The sequence below is a fragment of the Petromyzon marinus genome, chromosome 25 (assembly GCF_048934315.1).
Source record: "Petromyzon marinus isolate PM22_M1 ecotype Great Lakes invasive population chromosome 25, UKy_Petmar_22M1.pri1.0, whole genome shotgun sequence".
NCBI classification, from domain to species: Eukaryota; Metazoa; Chordata; class Hyperoartia; order Petromyzontiformes; family Petromyzontidae; genus Petromyzon; species Petromyzon marinus.
The window spans coordinates 10,928,042-10,955,498 of record NC_133691.1 but is presented as its reverse complement, the minus strand read 5'-3'; the positions used below and the strand labels follow the sequence as shown (position 1 = coordinate 10,955,498).

General features: G+C 45.9%; 2 protein-coding genes across 2 annotated transcripts; both read right to left on the bottom strand.

Annotated features, from left to right (window-relative positions):
- Positions 1-11,690, bottom strand: IST1 (IST1 factor associated with ESCRT-III). Its single transcript, XM_032960401.2, has 9 exons — positions 11,398-11,690; positions 9,875-9,976; positions 8,590-8,770; positions 7,512-7,599; positions 6,992-7,075; positions 6,156-6,266; positions 4,545-4,940; positions 2,760-2,805; positions 1-2,093 (listed from the first exon to the last, which is right to left on the bottom strand). Exons 2-9 carry the CDS (start codon positions 9,960-9,962, stop codon positions 1,855-1,857), a joined length of 1,233 nt encoding a protein of 410 aa, XP_032816292.2. The 5' UTR covers positions 9,963-9,976; positions 11,398-11,690; the 3' UTR covers positions 1-1,854.
- A 3,209-nt stretch (positions 11,691-14,899) lies between these two features.
- GCSH (glycine cleavage system protein H) lies at positions 14,900-26,901 on the bottom strand. Its single transcript, XM_032960402.2, has 5 exons — positions 26,239-26,901; positions 21,864-21,943; positions 20,402-20,465; positions 17,281-17,412; positions 14,900-16,788 (listed from the first exon to the last, which is right to left on the bottom strand). The coding sequence occupies exons 1-5, from the start codon at positions 26,414-26,416 to the stop codon at positions 16,691-16,693; spliced, it is 552 nt and encodes a 183-aa protein (XP_032816293.1). The 5' UTR covers positions 26,417-26,901; the 3' UTR covers positions 14,900-16,690.
- Between the last annotated feature and the right edge of the window lie 556 nt (positions 26,902-27,457).

Genomic DNA, 27,457 nt, shown 5'->3' with positions numbered 1-27,457 from the left:
TTTCATCCCAAGAATAAGAGTTTATTAATTTACAAAAAGTCAGCTTTATAAAATAAATGCTTGGGAGTGTGTAGGTGGCATATGCCACGCTTTCAGACCAGTTTATGACGCTCGCACACAGAGACGAACACAGCTGAAAGCTACAACTAGATACAAGTTAAAGCAAACAAAGTTCTGCTCATCAGATGCATTCACAAATGCATGCGCACACTCACAGAACCCTCAACCCACCATTTTACAATTTAAAATAACACACGAAATGGAAAGATACAAACACAGCAGCCCAACATAGTGCGACAAGGGCACATTTTCTTGAACAGCTTTTGATTTAAATTAATCCGCAAAAGCAAGATAAAGTGTAAATGCACACTACTTAAAACCACTACTATATAAACCGTACACAAGTAGTAAATGTGCACCAACATCATCTCACGAGCCACTAAATTGAGTTGCCACGAAGGCAAGATAATTTCCAAATATTTCCATCAACTCGAGTTGGATACCAGTAAACATACGTTGGGCCAACGTTTACATGTATGCCATTCCGGCTCGCAGGTATGCCTGGGAAAGAGCCGTCGAACTCACGTGAACGACGCCACTGTCCTTCAACTCGAGTTCTGTGAGAAATCGGTCCAACTCCAGTTCAACTCGAGGTGGCTGCCCCATGGAAATGAAGCGTACGATTTTAATATGAACTGGAAGCATTCTGCCTTGGCTATGGAAGCTTGAATGCAACTGCAGTCGTTACTTCGGCAAGAACCGCAGACTGCGCCACATTTTTAGCCCGACCAATATGAAGCAATGCTCGCGAGCAATTGTGATTCAAACGGGCCAAAGGCAACTTAGGGACCAGGAAAAACTTGGCCGTGCTCTGTACCAGGCGAGATGTCCCCGAGTGCCCTGGTCTGTGGGCGAGCGTGCCAAGGCCATGTCTATTAAGGCTGGCCAGGGTACCGTAGCCGACAAGGTGAGAAGCCACGCCGCCTCAACACGAGTCGTACGAGCTTTGGAAGGGGCCACGTCTATCGCTGACCTTGAGGCAACCGTGTTATATTGGAAATGCAATAAGCAACTTATAGGCCAAGCTGCAAATCATCATCTAGCCACACACCCAGGCTGTTGTCCCTAGGAGTATCCAATATGATTGTTAATCTTAAGAGGACAGGAAAAACCTGACCTGACATTACCACAAATGATAAAAATTATGAATATATTTGCATGACAAGTACAGATTTCATAGTCTTTGTCCCAATTCCTAAAGATTCTAATTCGCGTCTAACAGCACAACTACGTACCCAACTGCTGTATGCGAGCCGTTTAGTTTTTGGGTTGCATTTTGAAGAGGAATACTAAGAATCTTCCATAGCCACATTGCAAGCTGCGACCAGTATCATGAAACAGGGGCTAGAGAGAACTATGTACTGGTTTTACAATCATGCAAGAAGATAGGATTGTTTCGCATACATACATGCGCACACAGGCGCTCGCTCTTCATCATTAGAAAGCCTCCCCAGACTAAACGGGCGGATCTCCTACCTTCATTGCAATGTGTCTATCAGCGGCTAATAAGACTGCGTGTCCAAGTTTTACACTTCAGTGAGTAGTGCTGCATCGTGTCAAGATGACCCCCCCACCTAAAGTGTCTGCCAGAGTGCCTGGGAGGGAGAGAGGGAGATGAAAGATGGGGAAGGAGGGAAATCATTCAGGAAGAGAGAGCAGGGAGAAGGAAATTATTGAGATGAGATCAATAAAGGTAAGAGTGGGAGGTAGAGAAAAAGGACAGAGATTGAAGATGCTGCTGACGAAGGGAAACAGGGTGAGGAATGGGGGAGGCGGGAGCTTCTTCTCCCCATTTTACTTCTTCTTCTTGAGCTCCTCGAAGCGCCGCGTCAAGTCGTCAAAATCGACCTCGTCGGATGGAGGCGGCGGGCCAGACGAGTTGGGAGGGCGACGGCGTGGGGCCGGTTGCGGCAACGAGTCTGGCACGGTAGGCAGGTCCGGCAGGTCGAGATGGGGGGCCAGGTTGTCGTAGGCGGGAGGGGGCTGGGCAACGGGGGCACCGGGGAAGACGGGAAAGCCCCCAGGCATGGGTGCTGTGTGGACGCAAAGAAACCAAAAAACAGACATGCATACAGGAAAACATAAACGCACATGTACAAAATCAAGTAAGCGCACACAAAAAATGCTCAAGCCACCGAGGCTTTAGGTTAAAACCTCCAGTCAACCTGCACTCAGTGGGAAGTTACTCACTCTCTTCTGCTGCCCCTATAGTCTGGAGTTCCCTCCCCACAGCCATTCATGTCAAATCCCTGGTTCTTGTTCCGATCCAGGCTCACGATACCCAGTTTCTATAGTGTCTTGAGATGCAGTCACATTTAGACGCTATGCATACAATACATTGGAACTGTGAAAGGCCTACCCTAATGCCTCCTTAAGCTCTCCCTCCTGTTCTCCTGTCACATAACTACACCGTCACTTTTAATAACTCCACTTTATTTTAACCAATATCTTACGTAAAATTTTACAATTACTGTGAAGCACCTTGGAATTAGGCACTTTATACATCTATATAACACAAATGTCAATTCAGAACCATCATACATGACTTCAAATTCGGTTTTCACTGATTTGCACAATAATACCACATTTCTCCATTGTTCCCTTCTTTCTGCTAGATTCCTCTACTGTTGCAGTTGACACCCAACCTCTAGAAATAAAAAGTTAAACTGAACATTACCCACGCAACACAGGACACTTACGCTTGCACTTCTGATCGCCGACGTCTTCATACAGGCCGCTGGAATTCTACAAGAAAATGCAAAATTGAAGTAATGCGCGTCAGCTCAATCATTGTATAAGATATAAGTTATTTAGTAATTAACAATTGCTTATTTATAGGCACAATTTGCAATATGTGGATAATCATTACTATTATCATTAAGTAACATTTTACTTTGGTATAGCATGCCTGCCAAATAAGAAGTGATGCACAGATACCACCTACAGTGAGGGAAAAAAAGTATTTGATCCCTTTGCTGATTTTGTACGTTTGCCCACTGACAGAAATGATCAGTCTATAATTTTAATGGTAGGTTTATTTGAACACTGATAGACAGAATAACAACAAAAAAACCCAGAAAAACGCATGTCAAAAATGCTATAAATTGATTTGCATTTTAATGAGGGAAATAAGTATTTGACCCCCTCTCAATCAGAAGGATTTGTGGCTTCCAGGTGTCTTTTATACAGGTAACGAGCTGAGATTAGGAGCACACTCTTAAAGGGAGTGCTCCTAATCTCAGCTTGTTACTTGTATAAAACACACCTGTCCACAGAAGCAATCAATCAGATTCCAAACTCTCCACCATGGCCAAGACCAAAGAGCTCTCCAAGGATGTCAGGGACAAGATTGTAGACCTACACAAGGCTGGAATGGGCTACAAGACCATTGCCAAGCAGCTTGGTGAGAATGTGACAACAGTTGCTGCGATTATTCGCAAATGGAAGAAACACAAAATAACTGTCAATCTCCCTCAGCCTGGGGCTCCATACAAGATCTCACCTCGAGAAGTTGCAAACATCATGAGAACGGTGAGGAATCAGCCCAGAACTACACGGAAGGATCTTGTCAATGATCTCAAGGCAGCTAGGACCATAGTCACCAAGAAAATAATTGGTAACACACTACGCCGTGAAGGACTGAAATCCTGCAGCGCCCACAAGGCCCCCCTGCTCAAGAAAGCACATATACATGCCCGTCTGAAGTTTGCCAATGAACATCTGAATGATTCAGAGGACAAATGGGTGAAAGTGTTGTGGTCAGATGAGACCAAAATGGCTGCCTATGACCCCAAGAACACCATCCCCACCGTCAAACATGAAGGTGGAAACATTATGCTTTGGGGACAGGACAACTTCACCGCATCAAAGGGACGATGGACGGGGCCATGTACCATCAAATCTTGGGTGAGAACCTCCTTCCCTCAGCCAGGGCATTGAAAATGGGTCGTGGATGGGTATTCCAGCATGAGAATGACCCAAAACACACGGCCAAGGCAACAAAGGAGTGGCTCAAGAAGAAGCACATTAAGGTCCTGGAGTGGCCTAGCCAGTCTCCAGACCTTAATCCCAAAGAAAATCTGAGGAGCTGAAGGTTCGAGTTGCCAAACGTCAGCCTCGAAACCTTAATGACTTGGAGAAGATCTGCAAAGAGGATAAAATCACTCCTGAGATGTGTGCAAACCTGGTGGCCAACTACAAAAAACGTCTGACCTCTGTGATTGCCAACAAGGGTTTTGCCACCAAGTACTAAGTCATGTTTTGCAGAGAGGTCAAATAATTATTTCCCTCTTTAAAATGCAAATCAATTTATAACATTTTTGACATGCGTTTTTCTGGATTTCCTTGTTGTTATTCTGTCTCTCACTGTTCAAATAAACCTACCATTAAAATTATAGACTGATCATTTCTTTGTCAGTGGGCAAACGTACAAAATCAGAAGGGGATCAAATACTTTTTTCCCTCACTGTATACTGCACACTCACCTGGGAATTTCCTGGCGGATATGAGAACGGAGTCACTGGTGGCACAGTTGGTATTGTCGGCATGGTGGGGATGGGCATCATATTGGGGTGCATGCCGCTGGGCAGAGGAGGAGGCATCGCCGCATTCCCGAATGGCAGGGGCCCAACGCAGCCACCGCCGCCACCACCGCCGCCGCCACCACCGCCGCCACCGTAACCGCCACCGTGACCGCCACCGTGACCGCCACCGTGACCGCCACCGTGACCGCCACCGTGACCGCCACCGTGACCGCCACCGTGACCGCCACCGTGACCGCCACCGTGACCGCCAGGAGGACTTCCACCCCCCCACTTGTAGTCATCGACATTTCCATAGACCCCAATCAGGTCTGCCTCGTCAGCAATGGGGACCTCGCCCTAGTGAACAAAGATACCCCCCCCCCCAATTAAAGCCTGAATGAGAACAACAGCAAAACTGACAACAGCAACAACACCGGTTCCAACAGTGACACAGACAATAGTGAGGCCAACAGTAGCATGAAGCAACACCAGCACCACCAATACCAAAGATAAAGATTCCTCATATAGCCTTCAACAGGTTGTTGGGACAAGTGTTATCAGCAAACACCTATAAAGGCCGGCATACTGCACAAGTGGGTAGTGTGGCTAGCACCAAGCCCAGCCTCCTTTGTCTCTCCAGCGTTGATGTTTACAGATGGCACCAGACTCATTTAAGGCTGAGAAGACATAGGGGGCAGAACTAAAACTCTGTTTTCCAGTTTCTATGTGCAGTATGCAAACCACCTAAGCACCGGAATAAATAACAAGGGGACTTTTTCTGCAATGTGGTCTGCTGCCCACAGTCGCCTCTGATAACTCAGCTGACTGGTGATCACCTATCCAAGCACCACCAAGACTCAACTATTTTTTTTACTATTTGTTATTTACCAGGTAAGGCCCACTGAGCTATATAGCTATTTTTCAGAAGAGACCTGGCCACAAATGATATCTCAACGAAGTGGATTATCATATGGCAATGTATAGCAGCCAAATAGTCTAAATGCATATTTCTAAATGTGGAAGGAAAAATCGGAAGAACTGGAGCATAATTCACGCGAACACAGGGAGAAAATGCAAACGCAAAATATACAACAGATGTCACGGTTGGTATCAAACCCATGACGTTCTGTATACCAGGCAAGGGAGTTAACATCTCGCCACCAGGGCGCACCATGTTTAGTGCTTGAGATTGGAGTAGATCGAACACATGGCAGATGATTTAGCCATAGGCAGGGCAGTATACCGATCATTACGATGCCAGTTTTTGAACACTGGTCGCAAAGTACTATGCCATACAGTATAACAATACCATATATTTATATCGGAAAGCCTTGCCGAGTCTCAAGACTTTTTCAAGAGGGTCCTGGTTACATCTGGATGTTTGTATTTTTTTGTTGTTGTAACCTTCTGACCCACCCCTTACTGGATATCTGTGAAAACGAGCTTTACAGCTCATAGGATTCCTCCAGTATAAATAATTATTCTGCTTTTGATTTGGACGGATCCATTAAAAGCGCATTTGGCTTCCTGTGGGATTAACTCGAAGAGCTGTGATGTCATCATGGAACCCACCAGCACGATGGCATCGGGTTCGAAGGCCACGTTGTAGTTCTTGGCGATCTCAATGAGGTAGCGCTCCACCAGCATTTTGGGCGGCGCCTCCACCCCCAGTTTATGCATCAGCTACTCTGACACGCATGGCCACGAACACACAAAAACACACAGCAGTAGCAGCCGTCAGCAACGTGACACACAGCCAGGCAAAATACATTTTACAAGGGATGCCCAAAAAGTACATGTAAAACCCTATTGTCAATCCACTGCTGGATGAGTTCATCCATGGGAGGCATGTGACCAAACGTCGCCAAGCTGGACAATGGGAGCATCGTACAGGACAACGGACTTTACTGCATTCCTCTGACGCGCCTTGAGATGAATGCATTTTCTTTTTTTTACTTTCACAAACTTTTCTATGAACCTACGTTTAGAGTTACATATTAATTATTGGGAATCTTATTATCATTCGTCTATTTTATACGTCACAATCTATGCACTTTCACCAATGTGGAAACTAGGGCCAGTGATCCATGACTGCAAGGATTCATCAGCGTCACAATCTGTCGTAAACAGTGTGCCGTAGCAACAGCGACATTTTCGTGACATTGGTCACTTAGGTCATCCTTCAAAACTGAAGATCTTACCCAGCAGTGGACTGACAAAAAGGGCTGTATATGTACACATTATTACCAGTATCAGACGTAACAAATATTTATAAACCAAACATAAACTTCGGTAAATAGGGTACATAATGAATGTATGCCTCAGTGAATTTGAAAGGCAGATTGGGGGTAAGACTTCATGGAGCAGTAGGGAGAGTAGGGGAAGTTTGCATAGGAGAGCAGTCGTACCCGCTCGTTGACGGTGCCAGTCTGGTTGGTTCGACACAGCTTCCCGTACTCCTTGCTGTACTTGGCACACAGCTGATCAGACACCTGGCACGGGTGCAGGCATAAAGAAAGTCAGCCAGCCAGCTGATATAGTACACACAGCCATCCGTAGACATAGTTGTAACTCCAAAGGACTTCTCAAATGCCATTAAGTGGAGCCCTGCATGTACAAAGACTTACGTTCCCCTTGAAAGTAATACTTTGGCAAAAAATATGTAATTTGTTTTAATTTGTGATCTGTTATGCAAGTCATGTGCCACCTATGGTTTAGACATTTTTATGACGCGGTTGCAAAATTGGATAAAAACTTAGAATTTTTCTGTACTCACACGTTTTTGTGAATGAGCAAACGTAAACAATTATCACGATGGAAACGACACCCTCAACAGAGAACAAGTCAACCACGTGATGTACTTCGCGCGTGCCGCCCGTTGCGGTGACACTGCCATCGTCGCGAGTGGAGACCGCATGCGCCACTCACCACCTTCAACTCCTGCACCTCGACCTGCAGCCGCGGCGCAGCCCAAATGAGTGTGGAGATGGCTTCCTCGAGGCCCGGGTCCATCTCTCTGCACGCCCCAACACAACAGTGCGTTAGTTCAATCCTACGCCTTCTAAATGGCTAAACTCCAACATCGTACTGACAAAGGGTAGGCATGACTTTGGAGTAATCACTAACCACGCACTCTCATTCTCATGGATTAAAGCAGGGAAAGGCGACTTCAGAATGCATGTGACACATAAGAAGCAATCCACCTTAAAAAGCACATGATTGGTTGATGTGGAAAAGTAGTAAATATCCCCCAGAAAACCTTTGCTCAATGGGAGGTGACTCATGCTACTCTGCTGCCCCGGAGGCTGGAACTCCCTTCTGCCAGCCATCCAACCGTGCGTGCTGTAGACTGCCTTTGCAATTAAAGGATCAAGACCTCCCTTTGTTTTCCCTTTGCCTACAACTGACGCCGCTCTTTAGAAAATAAATATGCCCAATTCTTTACATCCTCCTGAGATATGGTCACAGTTAATCCAAATTATATTGTATAAAGTACATTTTCTGAAATAGACTATGTCCCATTCATTCTTGGTTTGGGGTTCATGTGTGTGAAGAGCTATGGGTCAGAGTTATAAGTTGAAAATAGTATGCCAAAGGATAGGGATAAGAGTTATGGGGTGTTGTGGCTGGTTATGGGGTCAGATGAGTGTGTGCAAAAGGTAGAAGCTACAATGAGAGGTTGAGGTCTGTGTAAAGGTTAGGGCAGGGGTTGGCAACCCAAATAACAAGAGGAACCATTTTTTTCGAATGAGGTACAGAACTCAACATTCCAAGAGCCGCAATGCCATTTTAATGCATACATACATACCACATATACATATCATCACAAAGCAGTCCGTAAAGAGCCGCATGCGGCTCCGGAGCTGCAGATTGCCGACCACTGGGTTTGGCCTATTGATATGTGTAAGTGGCCAGGTTGAGGATGAGCGAATAAGGTATGTGCAAGGGAGACCAGGGGTGAGGGTTTGGGGTCTCAGCAGTGAACGTGCGGCGGGGAGGTGCTCACTTCATGGACTGGATAAGGCCGAATCGTGCGAGCAGAAGGTCACACAGCAGCTCCAGGATCTCCATGGCCTCCACGAGGTAGTCCTCGCGGATGATGTGCTCCACGCGGATGCGCGCCCGCTCATCCTTGCCACTGCCGAGGTAGTCCGCAATCTCCTTTCGCGCCTTCTGAGCCAACTCCGCTGCACGTGACAACATCAAACCGGCACGCCAAGCATTAGCCCCAACACGGCTACATGATCATCATCAAGATAATTTTAAGACTTATGTTGCCCTCCCCTATGCAGTACATATCAAGGTGCAAAAACAAAGGGGTATTTGAGATAATAATACTAAGAGAATCACATGATCATCATCAACATAATTTTAAGACTTATGTTGCACTCCCCTATGCAGTGCACCTCAAGGTGCCAAAACAAAGGGGTATTGAGATAATAATACTAAGAGAAACACTCAGAAAGGAAGCAATTAAAGACAACTATTTACACGGACAAATGAGTAAAAAACTGAAAAATTAAACTCTGCTTGCGACTCTTATTTTGTTCACTCAATTCAGGCTATTCAACTATTTAACTTTATATTTTATCAAGTAAGGCTCACTCAGCTATATAACTTTTTTTCAGACGCGACCTGGCTACAAATGATGGTGCAACGAAGTGGCTTATCGTGTGGAAATTGTATAGTGGCCAAATACTCTAAACGTATGTTTATAAATGTTGAGGGAAAACCGGAGGACCCAGAGAAAAATCCACACAATCACAGGAAGAACATTCAAACTCCAAATAAACAGGTGTCCGAGTCGGAATTGAACCAATAACCTCCTGTATACCAGGCAAGGTAGTTAACATCTCGTCACCATGGCGCCCAATTTGTTAATGTTCTCTTTTATATTCTTAGCTCTGTCGGTAAAGTCACGTTGAAGGGAAACAATAAAATAATAATATATATATAAAACAATAACAATTTTCACGACGTTTCGACCATAACACAAACGTTCGTCATCAGGTGTGTCGGTTCGCATTAATTTATTTATTTTTAAACGGTGTATTTATTTATAAAAAAAAATCAGCGCCATGCGCTGACTTTACCAAAAGAGCCAAGAATATGAATTACTGCAGTCACGAAAGCTTTAAATCAAAATTTAATGTTCTCTTTGACAATAAGGAGCCACCCAGCCGGTAGTACAGTACTAGTCATTCCACTTACCCTACGATCTAAGCCCACCTTCGCCAAGGCCCCTTTTCTCAGTTCGCATATCAGTTTTGATCATCGCCCCAGACACTCACTTTTCTTCTTCTGCAGAAGCTTAAGGCGGTTGATGACGAGCCGCAGGTTGACGCGTAGCCGCTCGCCCTTGTATCCGGATCCGAACATCTTGGCCGCCCGCACTGGTGACGAACACAGGAACAAAACACAGTCAATGCTTTACTATCGTCCACTGCGAAGCGAACTTCGCGATCAACCTGCGGGGATGCGTCTTGGCCAGTAGATGGCAGTACAGAAAGCTAGAGCTTTCAAGGCAGCCGTTGAGCATTGTTAACATCGTATGGACGGTGAGGTTATAACCGGATACTCCGGTTTCCTCCCGTATGTTACTCATGAAAATGGAATTGGACAAATATCGAAAATGATTCAAGTTAACTATTGTATCGCTGATTTAAAGCTTTCGTGACTGCAGGGATTCATATGCTTGGTTCTTTCTTCTACGTGACTTTACCGAAAGAACCAAGAATATTGTATCGCTCTTCTTCATTGTGGTTAGAGTGCTAGTGTTTGGTATAGGACTAATTAGCGAATAAATGTAACTGTGGACTGCTCCGGGTCGATACAAAAATGAAACACTTTATGCAAATTTCGATTTAAAGCTTTCGTGACTGCAAGGATTCATCTTCTTTGGTTCTTTCGGAAAAGTCACGACGTTTCGGCCACAACACAAGTGGCCTTCTTCAGGTGAAAGGAACAACCTGTCGGGACGACAGAGCTACAAGTCAACATTTGTTCCTCTACGAATGAACTCACCACCACATTAGGAATGTGACTGTAAGCAGCAAATAAGCACAGCCCAACGCGGTTATGAATCTGGAAACAACTTTTTTTATGATCTCGATTTGGCGCTTTCGTGACTGCAAGAATTACTCTTCGTTTTTTTTTCGGTAAAGTCACGTAGAAATAAGAAAAAATAAAATTATATAATAGCATACGACGTTTCAATTATGATTACAATAATCCGATTTTAATAGAAACTCACGGAGTGGTTAGATTTGATCACAAAGGGCACCGCGCTTGGATGTTTGGCCTTTTATTTACGAGGGAATATTCGTCGAAGTTCATCACGAACCCAGTCGATGTAATACCACTTAACAGCGGGTTTGAGAGTTTTACATCTCTCTACAACGTGATCTACCGACCCTCATCTCCAAACCGCGAGACCACATGCTGCACCACCACGCCCAGCACCATTACCCTGTTATTAATAGGTGCGTTCTCATGTCATCTCGTCAATATATTACACACAACGCAGCTTCAGTCAACACCAATTATGATCAGGAGCAAGAGAAACAAAGTATTTATTGCGTTGGCAGCGGTGTACAATTAACAACAACATTTTCGTCATGGGTAAGAAGACGCCGCGAGCCGCTTGGGGGAGCCAGACCCCGGTCGCTCTGGCATCTCTGCCGGAAAACCCCGCCCCGAGCCGGCAGAGGTTCCAGGATCACAGCGGGGGCCCGTTGGGACCCGACTAAGGCCTCAAAGTATCTTGAACCCTTCTCTCTTTACGGACAGCGCGAACGGCTGGGCGCCAACTCACCGCTTCGCTGGATGAGACGGTGGTGGGTTTTTTTTCCTGACGGCGCTCGGGAGTCGCTTTCACGGGGGTATCCTCGCCGAGAGAGAGATAAAAAAAATCAAATTCTCGACGCAGTCTCCCAGGCAATCGCTCGAGACTTTTACTTCCGCGGGTGCGTGAAGTGACGACGCTGATCCACGCTTCCCATTGGTTGAGGGAGGGGGGAGGTGGGGCGAGTGTTTGTTGAGGCAACGTCACGCCGCGCCCCGTGTCACGCGCGGGTGAGGCGGGTGTGACGCCATGGCTCATGACGTCACCGTCTCGTGACACTCAAAGAGTTACGCAACGTGGGCTTAAAATAGAGGCACATTTTAGGGTCGATTCACAAAAATCTAGAATCGATTCAAATGCTTTACTCGTCGCACGGAACGGAAATACCATAGCTTGTCAACCCATACGGTTTACTCCGTATTCCTGTACAGGGAAATTGAGTTTTCAGGTCCATACGGCGTACAGCCGTTTCAATACGGTCAAAAACAAAAACATTAATGCGACCAAATAAAATTATAATGTACTATATTCTTGGTTCTTTCGGTAAAGTCACGTAGAAGGCAAACAATAAAATAATAAAAATATAAAATAATAAAATTCTCACGACGTTTCGACTGCGACACAAGCAAGAAAATTTGAAAAAAAAGTGGCGTTTTTTAAAATTAACGTTAGCACCACGGAGAGCGATTTGGCAGTTATTCAGATGGACGAGTCTATCTATGTTCGGAAAAGAGGAGGGGGGAGACGAAAATAATGAATGTGGTCTGAAAGCCACCGTAAGCGTGAACAATCAAGACCCTAAATGGTTTATCAAATCCTTCCAATGATTGCTAAGCCAGAATCAATCTTCTCGGTTGAAATTGTTTCTGTGTTTGTATATGTGGATATCATGAACGAATCTCTCATGGTAGCCAGATGGCTTGCAGAGAACCTCTGTCTTGGAGAAGTCAATGTCATATGAGCCTACTGAATTATAAATGTTGCGATCGAAACGTCGCGATTTTTTCTATCTACGTGACTTTACCGAAAGACCCAAAGAATATGAATCCCTGCAGTCACGAAAGCTTTAAGTATAGATATAATTTGTGACGTTTCGGGCAATGACCCTGATACATAGCACAAACTACGCGGAAGAGACGGATTCATTGATATACACATTATCTGCATATTTATATTGTTCCTTTCTACCACAACCACGGCTGTTTAATTTGTGTTACAGTCCTGATTAATCATCACAATTCACTGCTGTCAAGAGGGCCGCCTCTCAATGTGCTGCTCCCCGGGGGTGCACGCTAACAGCACTTGCCCCAAAAGTCTGTTTAGGCTATACGGGGGGTCTTTGTCTCTTATCTTACCATACGCGGTGCTACGATGGCTAGGAGATGTTAACTACGTCGCCTGGTACGCAGGACGTCGTGGGTTCGATCCCGAGCCTGACACCTGCTGTATATTTGGAGTTTGCGTGCCTCTCTCTCCCCCCGTGCTCGCGTTTAAAAAAATGCGTTTAGAGGATGTTGGTTGCTATCAATTTCCACGTAAGCCACTACTTCGTTCAGCTCTCATTTGTGAAAGCCAGGCCGCTTCTGAAAAAGAGCTACATAGCTCAGTGGGCCGTACCTAGTAACATAAAAAAAAACATTGTTTCGTTTAGTTTCGTCACGCGCGTCATTGCGGATTACGTAAAGATGTGGGAGCATAGACGCAGAAGTTATAAAAACAATGGATCTGGCTGCCGCCTGATGATGCCGGTTATAATTACTGGTGAAACGTCGTACTCAGATTGTAAATGTTGTGGATTTGCTCTCCAAAACACCGGTGTGCTGAACTAGTAACTAATTGGCATATTTAGTTAACATGACAAACCTCTATTGTATTATGAACAATGGATTTTCTGCCCTCTACTGCCCGAAGCTTAGGCGTGCATTACAATCCTGTTTACCAAACACCACTTAGACAATTTCACCATCATCATCACAACAATCGTTATCACTGCAGTACAAACAGCATCATCACCACCACCCATCGTTGTGGGTGGTGGTGATGATGCTGTTTGTACTGCAGTTGTGATGGTGGTGGAGGCACACCCCCGTGATTCGGTTATTTTAAGGCCAGGGTCGGTGGATCACACAGATTTGAAGAAACTCCCAACCCGAATATTTTGCGACGTAGTCAGCAGATGGCAGTACAGCCAAAAGGGTTGTGAGCACCTTAAAATACCTTTTGAGTGCATAATGGAGTGTTTTCGGGTTAGATCGCGTAAATATATAATTGTGTCGTTAAACCCGCTACCACACGACACAGTCAATTAGTAAGGTTTGTCACATAAACAGAACGTGCCAATTGGTTACCAGTACATCACACCGGTGTGTTGCAGAGCATATCCACATTTATAATTTGAGCACGACAACCTTTTTAAGTGCTAAATACTTATTTGCTACACGTTGGTATTCGCGCCATTCTTGAAGCGCAATGTTATTCACGAAGGCATTGCATTTCACATAGTCTGCAGTAGGGGGCGATGTCCCTATATATAATCCCAATTAGGTCATTTGCGAGCATAGTAGTTCAAAATGTATCCATTGATGCCGGCACACAATGGCCTATTTTCAAATGACATCAGGGGTTCTTATGCCAATACACCCGCAGTGTAACCACGGTAGCCTGCCAGATTAGAGTGTGCAAACCTTCACAACAAGCAGCGTTATTGCTGAACCATGCCACTGCCCCAGCACTGTGGATTTTTTTCAGGTACTTCAGTTTTATATACTGTATACAATTGTCCAAACATCCCAACTCAGGGTTCTTCTGCTAAAGTGTCTTCAGGCTCGGTGAGGCTTTGTTGAATGAATTATATGATCATTTTCGGAACATACTTTCTCTAAACATAATCACTATAGAAACTAACTAATCATAATCATCACCATAACCATGGTCATCATAAACATCGCTACAATACCACCGCATTGACTACAGTACTCATGAGTGAACTCCAGCCGAGTCATGGACCACATTCCGAAGTCTGTGTGGAGAAATTGCAAATGTGATTCGGGTAAAGAAAAACATTTACAATGTTTAAAATCTTATTACCTCTGTGTACACTTCATTGCTTATTTCTGCTCTCAGTTGGCATTAAGTCCCATATTCGACAACCCCAAAGACTCTTAACTCACCAGCCCATTTGTTTTTCTGAACCAGCCCAAATGGGCCAATGAGATCGCACGGCAATTTGGGCCGATTTTTTGTCCCAGTCCGTCACTGGTCATGTGGCTCCTTAACAATGCTTCAAATGTTAGGTGGTTTCCCCTCTTGTGATGAGTTTTCACCAGACAATGCAGTATCCTCCAACACACGCCACCTAACAAGAACACCCCCCCCCCCCCCCCCCGCAAGACCTTAAAACAAGTCTTGCAACTCAATTGGGCTCTCCTGGGTTCAGGGCCAACAATAACACGACGCACATCAAGTCACAATGCACAGCGTGTTCGTGTCATTTTATTAGTTATTTTAAACTCATCACTAAATCCTCCCGAAACGCATATTAGTAACCTTTTTCTCAAAAGGTCAGCAAACTGAAACGGAAGATATGGGCAAGAGTCCGCCCAGTGTTAATGTAAAATGTGGGTTACAGCCACACGGGCCCATGGGAGGGGGCTATATTGGGTAGCTAAGGGGGGAAATACAGCAATCAAGGGGGTACAGCATAACTGGCCTGCCCCTCCTTGTCCAAAATAACGTACAGCTGCTCCCCTTGCCCCCTATTATTCATGGGCCCAGGTGATGCAGTGATCATGGCAGGTCCTGTGGAAAGTTCTCATGGAGAAAAGAGGCAATCTCACAGGGTTCCCGTGTCTCTGTCCCCGTGCTCCCAAGCATTGAAGTCACTGCTCGGTCACAAACACTCGCATTTGCAGGTACCACACTGTTCACCAAAGCTTCCCAACGCAGGGTTTTTCTTTATCACTCGGATAAAAACACCGAGTCAACAGTGATGTCCAATTCACTCAACAACTGGCAATGCACATCGGTGAAATTTCACAGAGCATGGGCCAATGCACAAGCAGTACAGGGCATGGGGAAATTAGGGCATTATGGAGGCATGCACCAGGCAGGTTCTCGACCTCAACAGCCCTCAGAAATTGGATTTCAAGCCACGTGGCTGTGAGGGCATTATGGTCATGCTGTGTGGAGCTCATAAAGTACCTTGACCCCCGTGGCATAGGGCAAAAGGCAATGAGAATTTTATAACTATGGTCGTGTTCATTGAGCTTAAGGCAGTGTTTAACCGTGAGCCGTTTAGGCTGTGTGTTGGTTTAGGCTCAGGATTAAAAGTTAGCATTGAGGTTGGGTTAGACATTAGTGTCATGCTTAAGATTGTCTACTGGCAAAACTGAACATTTAAAATGTTCGGTTTTGCATTTACTGCCAGATTTAAGGTTAAGCGTCGCCTGAAGGGTCAGTGTGGATTGTTTAGGCGATAGGACTGGGTTTATCTTTTGTGCAATAGTAACTGAGGATTGGATTTATAACAGGTCAACGTAAGAAAACATCAGTTGCATGTATTTGGACCTACTGGGTCAAGGTGGCCGAGACTTGAGCGACTGATCATTTTACATCCATCACGACCATCACGCGAATCATGCCACTAACGGTAATGCTAGAACACAAACCATGACACGCATGAAAAGCACACGGGGGTCAACAAGTGCTCTGATCAACGCACGGGGCAGCTGTAGCAGCCCCGAGTGCCTAGGTGAAAGCACACTATCACTCGGGACGTGGCTGCTGACCGGCTGGTGGCTCGCATGCTACATTTACGAGTTAAAGCACTTTTAGCTACGGTCAACGCGCTAGTGTATAGCTCATTAGTGTCATGGTGGCTCCATATGCATGTCTACAATGTGCAGGGTGGGGTGGAGGGAACCTCACAACTTTCGTGAGCACCACCCGCCATAATCGGCTATGTGGAAGCGCCGCCCTCCCAGACCAACCTCTTCGCCGAGAACATCGCCACCTCAAATTCCCAAAGCTTTCCCTAAGCGACTCTCGTCTAAAACACAACTTATTTCCAAACCAAAATATAGCTCTATAAAGAAGGCACAGCATCATTTAATTGACTTCCTCTTCCACACCACATTTCGATCCACCCCAGGGATTTTACCCGTGGGGGCAACTTCATCAAGGTTTCCCTAGTTGACCTGGGAGGGCTGCGGTATGGGTGGACGGGAATGGGAGCTGGGTGTGCGGCTAAGTGAGGGCTCCCCCGTCACTCCTCCATGGACTTGAGGAAGGCCTCGTAGCCCTTCTCGTCCATGAGGCCATCCAGCTCGGCGGGCTGCTCCACCGTCAACTTGATCAGCCACCCTGCAAGCACGGCAGGAGAGACACGTGCCCATTGTGCGTCACGCCCACTGTGGTGGACTGATATTATTTATATGACTGCTGTGAATTAATTGAACAAAAATGTTAACACATTTGGGGGGGTTCATCTTAAAATCCCATCAATCCAAAAACCTAATTTTGTTTTTGCTTTTCATAGTTCATCTCCGAGTGTTATGCAAAGTCAGGCCACGGACGCTTACCTCAAAATCTCTGCACTTTACACAAAACGTTTTTGCACAGACACTTCAACATGCGCGCACACTTAATGGGCTTCTTCATAGTTTAGTTTTGAAATTTTGCATCACCATAAAAGTTTACAGTGACTTAAATATTTTGTGCTTTTTTTTTGCGACTCAAAAGCTCTCCGTCACTATATCCCGACAGCGTACGAGTTCCACGGCACCCAGCCTTACAAGAGAAATAATTATTACAGCGAGCAATGGAAGATGACGTTGGTAGAGAAGAGTTCCTCACCGTCATCGTAGCAGGACTTGTTTACGAGGCCAGGATTCTCAGCAAGGGCAGCATTCACCTCGGTCACGCAGCCCGTTATGGGCGAGTAGAGCTCGCTAGCCGCCTTCACGCTCTCCAGCGAACCAAACTCCTCTGCACACGAACCACAGACACACACGGTACGCACACAGACAAATAATAAGACTAATAATGTTTTGTTTTCACACAAACTGCACATTTTGTGATGCGCGCAGTTTTGCACATGGAGGCACTGGAAAACGCAGACAAATGGGAAGGCAGCCAAAACTGGTGCCCACAATTACCCCAGCTCTGTGATCCTATATTGGGATGTTTGGCTAACTCTTTTAACGAGTATTTACACATGCAGGAGGCAACCGGAGTACCCGGAGAAAACTCATGCATGCATTTAATCCACATACCGATGGAATACAGATGGAAATGAATAAACTTGCTATACTGCCATATTAACAAAGATCCTCTATATAGCCTTAAGAGGCTGTTGGCGCACATGCTGTTAGTGAGCACTTATTAAAGCTAGCAAGATGCACGAGGGGATGGTGTGCCCAGCACTACACTCAGCCGCCTTTGTCTCCCCAATGCTGAGGTTTATAAGCCAGACGAGGTACTCATTCAAGGTGGGGCCGACTTAGGGGAGGCACAGGACCGGTTGAGATCTCACTCTGCACTAATGTTAGCCGTGGGCCGAGAAACAAACTCAGGCGGCCGGGTTCACAGTGCGGTGCGCGCTCGCCGCTGCACCGCTGATCTACCCGCGTGCGCACATGAGCACACTCCAGCTCACCCCGCCTCAGGCCACACATTCAAAGCAGCAAACGCACACCCGCACGCAAACGTGCCGATGCCAGGAGCAGGACTCTAGGCTGCATGCTGAGCTCACCGCCAGGTGATCACAGCTTATGGTCTAATCCCACCCAGCCTCCGCAACTGCTAATACCATTCAAATGAAACGTCTCTCTCGCTCTAAGCTGCTGTTAATGCACCGATTAATGTTGAAATCGCCGATTCTCAGGCAGGTAACTGTGCTGCCAAAGATCTTTTGCTCCACGAACTCTGCCCCTCGTATGGACACTGATAACGACCCTTCCCATCTGTACAAAGTCCCGCGACATTGGAGCGAGCTCCCCGTGTCTGTCATTATATATTATCGCTCTTGCTCGTTTTCAGATTGCATTCGCTTATCTGCCCGATGAGTTTCTTATCATTTACAATAAAGCGTGAGGATTGGTTCCTAATTTTCCAGCTCCCCACCGACTAGGAGAGCAATTATAAACCGGTCCTGAGAATCTGTTGGCTGCTCTGACGCCACTGGGAAAAAAGCACTGGGCAGTGTCACATCAACAGTCGTCATCCTATGCAGATACATAGCCTTGTCATGAGATTATAGAATTTCCACCACTTGTCAATGGAGATGAGTGGCACCACATTTCTGGATTGAGAATGTATACACAGACTTTACTCTTGAATGTGCAGTTTAAGATTTATAAAGTAATACAAAAATATATAATTCACAGCTTCCTGCCAATCCACTGGTGGATGAAGGTTTCCCCAAGGCGTCGGTTATGGGGGTTGTTTGACCATACTTCACCACGCTGGTCTGTGTGGGTTGGTGAAAAAGGGTGCATGGGGCCAGTTCAGATATCACTCGCTATTGATGTTGACTATGGCCAGGAATCGAACTCAGGTCACCGAGTTCATTTGACAGTGCGCTATCCGTTGCGCTACCACTCCGACCACATATGGCGCAGGCTTCGTGTAAGGTGCCTTGATGTGGCTTATAGACAAACAAAACGTCTTGTGTGGGTTCTACATTCCACCCTTAACCCTTCCAGTCTGAATAAACACACAACCACCACCCGTGGCATTGATCCTCACTCCATCCGCTTGGAAACCCTGACTACACCAGCCCAGTGCCGCTATCGCTCCATGCAATCCGCTTCAGCAGCAAGCGCCTGCACAGTGTATAAAATATGTACTCAATTTCCACAGCCATCTTTTAATTATTTCACCGAGGCATGAAAGGTTGGCTTATGCATGGCAGAATCGGTAAAATTAACCCCGCTTTGCATGAACCCGCAGAACTCGAGTATGCAAACTAAACTAAACTATTTAAATATTTCCAGGCAAGGCCCACTGATTTATTTAGCTTTTTTTCAGAAGTGACCTGGCCACAAATGATAGCTCAACGAAGTGGCTTATGCTGAAATGTATATCAACCAAATACTCTAGACGCATGTTTCTAAATGTGCAGGGAAAAACCAGAGGACCCGGAGAAAAATCCACGCAACCACGGGGAGAACATGCAAACTCCAAATATACAGGCATCAGGTTCGGGATCAAACCCATGACATCCTGTATACCAGGCAAGGTAGTTAACATCTCGCCATCGTGGTGCCTCAAGATCCCCCCACCCCTCCGCAACTCGTTTTCTATTTCTCTAGATAACTCGAGTTGTCTAAAAGACATAACCCGAATTCTCCTGGACGATTTTGCAGCCGACCTGAATTGTACGTTAGAATTTGTGCCGAGCGGTAAGAGCTGCCCAACTAGTGTGACGACTCAGTTACCTTGGAAAATAATGGAAATGCCAATTATTTATATTCACCTTGACTTGTCCATCAATTTAAGTTCTGACAGAAATTAAGCCAACTCGAGTAGAATCGATTTGAATGTCCATGCAAAAAGGAGGTACCAGTTGAAGCTGGCTGTATTCGCATGAGTCTACAGCCTTTGAGTGATTCTCACACAAGCTACCTTGAAGTAGGGTGTAAGTGGCCACAGTAGAGCTACAACATTTCTGGGAGACTCAAGCTGAACCAGTTGGTGAGCTGGCGAGCCCTCCGTCTGCCCACTCAATCATGAGCTCCACCCAAACAGTTAGTGGCCTCGCTCTTAGGCCCCTGCCTATTCCTCCGCCAGCCCCGGTCCCTAATCAAGTAGCCCTAGCCTTTGCCCATATCAGGAGTCGCACATGAGACCAGAGCGTTTTAAACAGAGGACAAAATAATGTTTTTTGCAAAAGCTTTGGGAGACCGGGACAGCCTTTCTGAAACCGGGACTGTCTGAAACAAACCGGGACGTTGGGAAGATTCAGGCCACTCACCCAACTGAGCTAACTTGGTGCCTACTTCAGGCAATCCGCAGTACACCACATCACCCAGTGCCTCCTGGGATGGGAGTAGGGGTTTACAGGGTGAGACATTGGGGTTGGGGGAGAAAGGCAGTAAACAATAAACAGGGGAGACAATAGCCAAATTTGTTACGTAAAAAAAACAACTGCTGTTGAAGGGGCTGAACATTTCCCAACTTTTATGGGTTAACTTCGCAAAACACACGTGCGCCCATGACACACGCACACATTAACTCTTGGCCAGAGAAGCAACTATAAAAATGTGCACATCAACTTGTTGATCTCATATTAACTTAGCTGTCCGATGTGTTTTCAGGCTGTACCGCACGTTGCCTGATGCTCCACGTGCTGGGTGGGAACTCCCTGAAGAAGCTCCCAGCATGTGGAGGGAAACGTCGGGACATCGTGCCAAACAACAAGTGGTACAACCCGAAAACACATGGCAGAACCTATACAACGCAACCACAAAACCCTACACAATAGTAATTGATATTATCTTTACCCTATTTGGCATATATATAATCTTGATACAGTACTGGCAAAAAGGGTCCCATAGATATCATATCATCTTGTTGAGTTCAATACGCAAGATAGAGTTACCAGATCCTCTGCAGGCTCGATGAAACACGTTAATTGGTGTTTGTGTGCCTGTATTATACGCTTGTTCCCACAATCATTGTTGAGCAGACAGGTTTAGACCTGTCTGCCCTTAATCTGTAGCACAGCTGAAAACACAACAGTTCAGTCCGTACTGGCACAGCTGATACTGGAGGAGGCATAGCTCAGAGTGGCTCACAACTGAGTTTGTAGTCAATCCTGTTATGTGACCCATTCGCATGTGCAAACATGTAGAACAAGACCAGCATAAATTTGCTGAGTTCAGCCACCTCCGAGGCCTTAAACGCAATAATTATTACAACACCGTACTGTGTTGATAATATTAGTATCACTTCAGAGTCTTGTGCCCTCAGGGCACGAACTCAGCAGCTGGTACACAGGTGGGGGATACAGGGAACAAACGCTGAAAAGTGAGCAAAGAACCACGGAGAGGTGCCCCTTTCATTTTCACTAAGAAACAGGAAGGGTGGCACGTGCATGAGAGAACATATGCACGTTGGACACATCATATTGATTGTTCAGAAAAATAAGTGGGCTTTGGAAGGACACATTACCAGAAGGGATGACTATCGGTGATCGAGTCTAATGATGGAGATGCAGCCAGAGTTTGTCCATTTATTTGGACATCTGTGAAAAATTGCTTCATAGCTCATCGGATTCCCCACGTCTACATAAAGATTCTGATTCTGAAATTTATTTTTGCGCAACTCTTATAACCTAGGTTATTACGAGTGTGCAGAGGGGGGTGACGCATCCACGTCGTTACAGAGGTGCTTAAAACGAGCAGGCGAGGGCACATGTCACTGGTGCCACTCACCTGGGCATAGTTGCTGATGCCCACGGTGCCCACTCCACCTTCCACCAGGATCCACTCGTGCTTATCTGAGTATTTGCGGGCTGCAGGGACCAGGGAGAAGCAGGGAGCGAAGACCCAGGGAGCAATCAATCAATCACTCAATCTTTATTTATGTAGCACATTTCACATAACCAAGGCATCTGAGAGAGCACTTGACATGAAATAACATGTACATGAAAACCCAACACTTGGAAAAAACAGCATACAAGAATTTAGCTTCAAATAACGAGGCAATTTATTCCAGGTAGAATAAGTAAAAAATAAAACAAACTTATATTACTGTTTAAGACAAGGCGATGTCCTGCTAAAATCAGTATTGAGGTGGTGCTCATCTTAGTTTACATTCTTAAGGCAGTGGTGGAAACTCCTCTTGCCTACATTAGAGGCGAGTCTATCCACAGGATAACAACCACTGTTGAATTCCCCTTAAAGTGAAACTAATTTTATTCACCCCAGATGGATGATGGGCCGAGTGAACCCCCCCAACCAGGATTTGGACTCGAAACTTTTCAGTTGCGAGCCGCTCACTCTGCTGCTTAGCCACATGGCCAGATTAATATTATAATAAAAAAAAACAATTACATGAAACAAGGAACAAATAACTGGTAAAAGCAGTTGCCCAACTCACCTGGTGTGTTTGCACTATATCACAGCAATGAACAGTGGGCGATCAGGGTGAATCACTCTTGAACTGTGTCCTTCCTGGTGAAGAGTTAATCTCACTAATATAGTCATAGGAGACTCTTCGCAAAGAAGGATCAAGATCTGCTGCGAGACGACAGCTACAAGCAAGAATTACTGAGAGGGATGATGTGAAGAAATGCTGCATATGTGCGACGTAACTGTGTGCGTGTTACAAGTTGAACGTATTATTAAGGGGATTAGCTGGAGATATACATTTTATGATGGAGATGATTCTGCAGGGGAAAATGGAAGAGAGGAGTGGGAGAGGAAGGAAACGGATCGGTCTGTGGGACAATGAGAGCAGTCAGGATGAGACTCTACACGACAGGCGCTGAACATTGTAAACGGTGGAAAGCATCTGTCATGGAAATCAACCTCACTTACGTGGAGGACACTCGGTAGATAGATTATGGTATATGTCCTGACAGGGGCCTTGAGACGTAATGCCTGTTTTACGTGTTGGACTGCATTGGAAAGCAACATTTTTTTTTACAAAACATTAGTAATGCACCGCATTCGTGATTTCCCTGAGAAGTTGTTCAAGAGCTGAGCTCAGTGTGGGATGATGCCTGAGAAGTTGTTCAAGAGCTGAGCTCAGTGTGGGACGATGCCTCGAGGCGGCATTTGCCCTTTCTTGCGAAGTCTTGCTTTGCAAGTAAAATACAATCATTGTGTTCCATATTAAGAACCGTCACCCAGTTGTGTCTGTCCTACCCAAAGGGAGGTTCCACTTTGTTTACAACCTCAGGAACGGCACACATCTTGAAGTTGGTGTTTGGTGCTTAAGCAGATTTTCTGTTGAATTCGAGTCACAATGCAATGTGGGAGAGGCCAGGAAAACCACACTGATACAACCCGGCCCAAATATTTCATTGACAGATGCAAACGGTGCGTAGCATCCAACTATTTCTCCAACTGTCTGGTTATAAATATTCATAGATGTCATCATTTTGAGTAAATCTCACAATATTCAAACACAGGCTAAAGTATGAAAAATAATAGGTTTTACCCTTTCTGACAATAAAACAGGTGTTAAGATTTTCAAACACAAGTAATAAAATCTGCATTAACCACACGTTGTTGTGGCCAAACATGCGAATAAACATGCTCTAACAATATATGCATTATATTCTTGGTTCTTTCGGTAAAGTCACGAAGGGAAACAATAAAATAATAAAAATATAAAACAATACGACGTTTTGACTGCAACACAAGCAATCATCATCAGGTGTGAAAACCACAGCAAGAATATTTGAAAAAAAATTCTTGCTGTGGTTTTCACACTTGATGATGATTGCTTGTGTTGCAGTCGAAACGTCGTGATAATTGTATTATTTTATATTTTTATTATTTTATTGTTTGCATCGTCTTTGAAACAGTTTTACTGCCAGAAAGGGGAAAATCTATTCTTATTTTTCATCCTTTGAAACCGGCAAAAAGGTCCCATAGATATAGCTGCTCAACCCAAGCAATAAACGCTCCGATTCTTGCATTGTCTTTGTACTGTTAACCTTTTAGCGTTCTCTTGACTGATACTGGTGAGACAAGGCCATACAGAAGGCTGTCTCTGATGTAGGCCAATGAGTTTAAAACACAATACATATATTACATTATCAGAGCATATTTATTTGCATGTTTTGCCACAGGTACGTGTGATTAATGCAGACTTTATTCCTTTGCAAAATTTATCTATTTGGCGTTTTAACATCTTAGGATTTGTTTTATTGCCAGAAAGGCTCACACCTATTCTTTGATACTTTTCCACTTGCAAAAAGGTCCCATAGATACACACGTTAAACATAAATAAGAGTACGAGCCAGGAACGGCAGCACACGTCTGTGATCCAACGTTTCAGAGGCAGAGAGATGTTGGTGGTGGTCACGCAGAGATTTGTGAAACTCCCAAACCCATAGCTGTTAACCCATACACGGTTTACCACATATTCTTGTACAGGGACATTGAGTTTTCAAGTCGATACGGCGTACAGCCATTTCAATACGGGCAAAAACATTTTTTTGGCTATTTGTTTGTGTTTGGGACTTTGTAGGATCAACACTGAAATTTATAAGGGCACGGGGTGACCAATAAGGCCTGAATTGGTCTGTAATAAGGTAGGTACTGATAAGGGGTTGAAAGGTATGGTATACACTACACTACTATACCATACCTGTCAACCCATATGGTTTACCCCGTATTCTTGTATAGGCAAATTGAGTTATCTGGTCAATACGGCATACATCCGTTTCATTACGGGCAAAACAAATAAAGCTTTGTGATTCTCCCTTGTGATGGGACTTTGTAGGATGAACGTTGAGATCTACAAGGGCACAGGGTGACCAATGAGGTGTGAATTGGTCTGTAATAAGGTAGGCACTGATAAGAGGATGAGAGGTTTATGTTCACCCACGTGGCTGTGAGCAAGTGGAAATACAGCAAGTGAGTTCGCAAACTCATCTCTGCAGACAATTCCTCCCACATGCAAATGAATGCATCGCAGTGATTCGCTTTAAAAAGGAAACGGCAAAAAAAATCGAATACACGACCGTCCTAAAAAAGGCTTTCCTGGAAAGCGTGCAATAGATGCATTCATACACTGGGTCTACAATGTAGGAGGCTATTTGCATTCATACACTGGGTCTACAATTTAGGAGGCTATTTGTACACACTATACGCAGTATATTTTATTTTTTTGAGTGCATTTGTTTAAACAGTCTAATAAAAATTGCATATCTGTAAACACAACGAACTATATCGTCAAACATACAAATTGTTCACTTCAGCAACATGCACAACACAACGTAATGTTTCACTGATGCAGCTCTCTTAAACTGTATTAATTTCAATAACTAAGGTAGAACACAGTCAAGACAGTTTATGCAATCGGCCGTAACGACGACATACGACACACTACAACCAGGACGACGGTCAGAATAACCACCACAAATAATTGGCATACGAATAACAGCAGTAATAACAATACTTAAAACAAGACGACAGTGCCCTCGCCCACCGCGATGGCCTAGCGGTTCACGCCGGGCGAGAGTTCTCCTTGCCGGGCAGACCGGCTAGGCCAGGTCGGTCAGCCTCGAGAAGGGCAGTGGCAAGGCCCGGTCGCTTGCGTCCCCCAAAGTCCTCAACTGCCTTAGACTCCGGATCCTGAGACCCCCTGTGCCTCCCCAACCCCTGCATCCCTTTGGGATCCCCGCTTTCCTCGAGCCCCTGCGTTCAGTTACCCCCCCCCCAGTCTCCGGCTCATGGACCCCAGGGTTCTGGTGCCTTGTGTCCCCGTTACCCAGTTTCCCCATAACCCCCGATCTTGATCCCCCGTGCCCCCTAATCTCTGGACCCCCCCACGAGCCCCAGGATTCTGCACCCCTGTATACCCCGTCGCGTGCTCCCAGACTCGTGTCGTCCTACCACCCTCTGGACCCCTTTCGAATGCCCGCGGGTTCTTTTGACAGCCGTTCCAAACGCGGGTCTCGCACACCCCGTTGCTCCCCGATTCCCCAGACTCCCCCCGCTAGCCTCAGGGGTGTCCTTTACACCCTAGGATCCCCTACCTCTGCTCCCCACCCACCCACCCGGGCGCTCCGAGCCCTCATCCATCGCCTGTCCCCGCCGCTACCCCCAGACCCACCGGGGACCCTCTCACCTGCGGCCACCAAGCCGGTGGAGTGCAGACCCCGCGCGGGAAGACCCCACGCAGGCCTGGGGTCCGGCGAGACCCCCACGACGCGGGGGTAATCCCGGCACGCCGAGCCCTTCAGGCCGCCCAGCAGCAGCAGCCGCCGCGCTCCCCGGACCGCCGACAGGGACAGCGACGGAGACATGTCTGTGTCTGTGTACACGTGTCTTCGTAGGTGCGTGGCTCAAAGTGCACCTAGCCTGGCACGAGTGCTGTGCGGTCACGTCGCCGGCAAGTGGCGAATGGCGGCTGTTTCGCAGGACTCGGCACGTGTGCGCGTGTGTGCGTGCGTGTCCCTTTGCCCGGAGTCTCACAACCTCCTCCTTCCTCCGCTCTTCCCACCCCCTTCCCTTCCCTGAATGCGCTTGGGACGTGTCGAGCGCGAACGTCGCGGTCAGACCACCTATCGCCGACCTAATCCAACCTAGAGACCCGATCCGGCCGCTACGACATAAAATGAGACTGTTGGAAGAGTACACAGAAACGTGTAGATTGTACTGCAAGCAGCAGTAGCAGTGATGGCAGCAAACAGGAGGAGACGAGACGAGAATGAGAGAGAGAGGTGTGGACGGGAGAGCGCGCGCACATTGGCTGATGGAGGTGACCGCCCCGAGGTCGAACTTGGCTATGAGGCTCTCTCTCTCCCTTGTCGCTTCTAATCACGATCCGTAACAAGGGATCCCTTTCCCGCAATGACCAACACAGACGTTTCATACAAGAGACGTCTAACAAAGCACACACAGCCTCTGTGCATTATACAAAAAAACAACAGCGAGCTCCTGAACTGCAACCATATGAGAATTGGTTTTACCCATTCCGGTAATAAAAGAGGCGTGAAAATGTTAAAACAGCAACATAAACCTTTCGCATGGAATCATTTCTGCATTAACCACACATACTTGTCGTGAACATGTTTGATTCGAGGCTTTAAAGAAAGCTGTCTCTGGTGTGGACCAATTAGTTTAACAGACAATGCATATATTACCAGAAGATGTTTTTGTTTGCATGTTCACCACAAGTATGTGTGGTTAATGCAGACATGATTGCTTGTAAAAGCTTTCTGTTGGTGTTTTAACATCGTAACACCTGTTTTATGGCCAGAAAGTGTAAAACCAACTTTTATATTTTTATACTGGCATGAAAGGTCCCATAATGTAACTGCACCATGTTCCTCAAGTCTTCGGTC